Genomic DNA, 2,980 nt, shown 5'->3' on the forward strand with positions numbered 1-2,980 from the left:
GAGGCAGTCCAAGATTCCCACGGAAAACAACGCCTCTTCGGGAAATGACGCATGTCATTGCAAGATGATTAATTTGAGAAGCGGGTCGTTGCTTCCCATTCCGTGTTCACCGACACGGAATAAAATCTTTATTACAATTCCATGTCCTTCGTTTTCGTATGCATGACGCGATCCCATAATTCATTCCAGTCGTAATATAAGCATGCTATGGTATCATGGCAAATCATAGAATGAAGATGGCGATGCTTAGATTGGTTGATAGTTTTACGTCACCTCTGTTTCTGTCCGCTATGATCCAGAGCCCAAAAGATCAATCTAAGCTCCATCAATACTAATTTAGAAGCATGGGAAGAGCAGAAGAAGGCGGCTATATTCGCATACAAGCAATCTGCACACGTATAGTACATGTAGCAATGCACAGCGTGTACACACACACCCTCTCATTACATGGAGATAAGCCGCGCGCGAGAGCAGCTACCGCGGTAACATTGCTCCCGCTTCTCAGATGCCGGCGGCGGCGATTAGGAAGGTCGTTTGCGCTCTCGCGGGACCTCGCGTCTCCTGCGCGTCTGCGCGCCGTCGCCATGCACACGACAGCCTGACGCCGGACGCACTAAAAACTCGGACATTCGCTGATGCTCGCGAGGGAAGGGGAGAGGGGAGGGCTGGCGTGGGCTGTGGTAGGAAGGAGGAGAGGGGAGGGGGTTTGCTGCTGCACGGGAGGGAAGAGGAGAGGGGAGGGCAGACGTGGGCTGTGGTAGGAAGGAGGAGAGGGGAGGGGATTCGCTGTTGCACGGGAGGGAAGAGGAAAGAGGAGGGCAGACGTCGGCATGGTATGTGGTAGGGAAGAGGAGAGGGGAGGGAAGAGAAGAAGAGGGCAACCGTATACGCCAAGAAGTAAGAGAGCGGATAGACGTGGAGAGTACGGTAGGGAGGATGAGGGGAAGACAGATGTTAGTAGTGGTATACGGTAGGGAAGAGGAGAGGGGAGGGCAGATATGAACAGTGGTATAGGTTAGGAAAGAAGAGAGGTGAGCGTAGACAGTGGTATATGGTAGGGAAGGGGAGAGGGGCGGGCAGACCTGGACAGTAAGGAATGCAGTGTTGTCGTGGACAGTTGTATGGGGCAGGGAATATGAGAGGGCATTGGAGGAGTGTAGTGGACAGTATAGGGAAGAGGAGGGAGAGCCATGAGCAGCACTGGCGTGGTGTAGCCGCAGCCATCCCACTGAGCCGGGATTAGCCGGCGTCGCAAGATACTTGTCGTGGCTTTGCGCGCACTAACAAGATTGGAGTTCTCGCGGGAGAACGAGGGACGCGGCTCCAGTTACAGATGAACAGATAAAGCCAGATAACGCGGGGAAGCCATAAGTGAACGCGTGGGAAACGCAGACTGAGAGCGCAGGGACACGGGATGCTGAGATGGGTGGGACGCGACGCATGATCGATTATGATCATCACTACGCGTGATCCAGCCATGACGAGGGCTATCATATTGAGCGTGACTTATTCACACTTTTTTCGCTCTGCCATACGAATACAACACGCGCCCACTATCCATCTCTGCACCGTAGCGAGGGAGGAGGCGGCGGGAGTGGGCGTGTTCCCGCAGTCAGATTGACGGGGGATGCCTGCGTGGTCGGCCAATCCGCGTGCTTCGTTGCCAGCAGGACACGCCCACCGGGTTCTGATTGGTGGAGGAGTCGGCGGCTGTGATGTTGTGTTGGGGATATAGCGGACAGGCGGAGGATGCGAGCGAGGTCTACTCCATCTGTCTAGAGCTGCTGGAGGAATACAGGAGCGAGTGCGCACAGAGCTGGTCGGCCAGCGAGAGAGAGCGCGGAAGCGAAACAGGAAGCGAGCGAGAAAAACAAGAAACGCACGCAAACAGAATTAACTGCTTTGAAAAACAATACGACTAACAGATTCGCCGATACAAGAAGATTCCCTGGTTCATATCACCGGGGGAGATTAAAAAAAACGACGGGAAAAGGGCAGAGAGAGAGACCCGGCAAGAGAGGCAGGGAGAAAGAGAAAGAGAGAGAGAGAGAGAGCGATCAAGAGATCGAGAGAGAGAGACGAAGCAGTCATCCTGCTTTCCATCAGCAAGAAAAAAGCGCCGGCAACGAGACAGAGAAGCAGAGCGAGTGAGGCGCCAACTACAGTGGTAATCGTCGCACACCCACCCACTCGCAGCAGCACATAGCCGCCCCTTGCCCTCCCAGGATGAGCTTAGTCGGCGGATACCACCACCAGGGACTGCATCCGAACTCAGCCGCCCAGTTCTACCCGTACCCGGGCGCCTACCCGCGGGACCCGATGCCGGATCCCGGTTACTACCAGAGTTGGATGCTGGGCGCCGACGCTCAGATGGACATGTGCGGCTACGCTGGACTGCAGGATCCACAACAGCCGCAGCGAGATATCTACGGAAACATTGTCGTATCGGCGAACGGGATCGGGCCGCCGAAGGTAATCAAGCGGAGAACCACGGCGAACAAAAAGGAGCGTCGGAGAACGGTGAGCATCAACACTGCCTTCTCCGACCTGAGAGAGTGCATACCGAACGTGCCGTCCGACACGAAGCTGTCCAAGATCAAGACGCTGCGTCTGGCGACGTCCTACATTGCCTACCTGACCGAGGTGCTGTCGAAGGACGACCCGACGTTGCTGGCTGAGAACTTCAAGGCGGATCTGGTGATGAAACACACGCAGGAGATTAAGAAGCGAAAAGAGATGGTGAGTGTGTGTGTGCGTGGGGGGATGTGTGTGGGGCGATGTGTGGTGCTGTGTTGTGTGTGTGTGTGTGTTGTGTGTTCGTGGCGTGCGTGCGTGCGTGCGATGCGTGGTGCGTGCGTGCGCTTGCGTGCGTTGTGTTTGCGTTATGTGCTGTGTCAGCCGAGTTGTCAACAATGTAAAGATGAGTGCTTGTACGACCAACATCTTTTCCTTTCCTCACACCGAAGCTTTTCTCCTTTCT

At 55.2% G+C, this 2,980-nt stretch overlaps 1 protein-coding gene across 1 annotated transcript; it reads left to right on the top strand.

The window, feature by feature from the left end:
* Positions 1-1,784: 1,784 nt before the first annotated feature.
* On the top strand, positions 1,785-2,740 carry LOC106815514 (heart- and neural crest derivatives-expressed protein 2-like; the record flags this gene model as incomplete). Its single annotated transcript, XM_014819979.1, is given in 1 exon segment — positions 1,785-2,740. A coding segment is annotated over 1 exon segment (514 nt), but the record flags the coding sequence as incomplete, so codon positions are not given.
* Positions 2,741-2,980: the final 240 nt, after the last annotated feature.

This window comes from Priapulus caudatus, unplaced genomic scaffold (genome assembly GCF_000485595.1).
Source record: "Priapulus caudatus unplaced genomic scaffold, Priapulus_caudatus-5.0.1 Scaffold1136, whole genome shotgun sequence".
Classification (NCBI taxonomy): domain Eukaryota; kingdom Metazoa; phylum Priapulida; class Priapulimorpha; order Priapulimorphida; family Priapulidae; genus Priapulus; species Priapulus caudatus.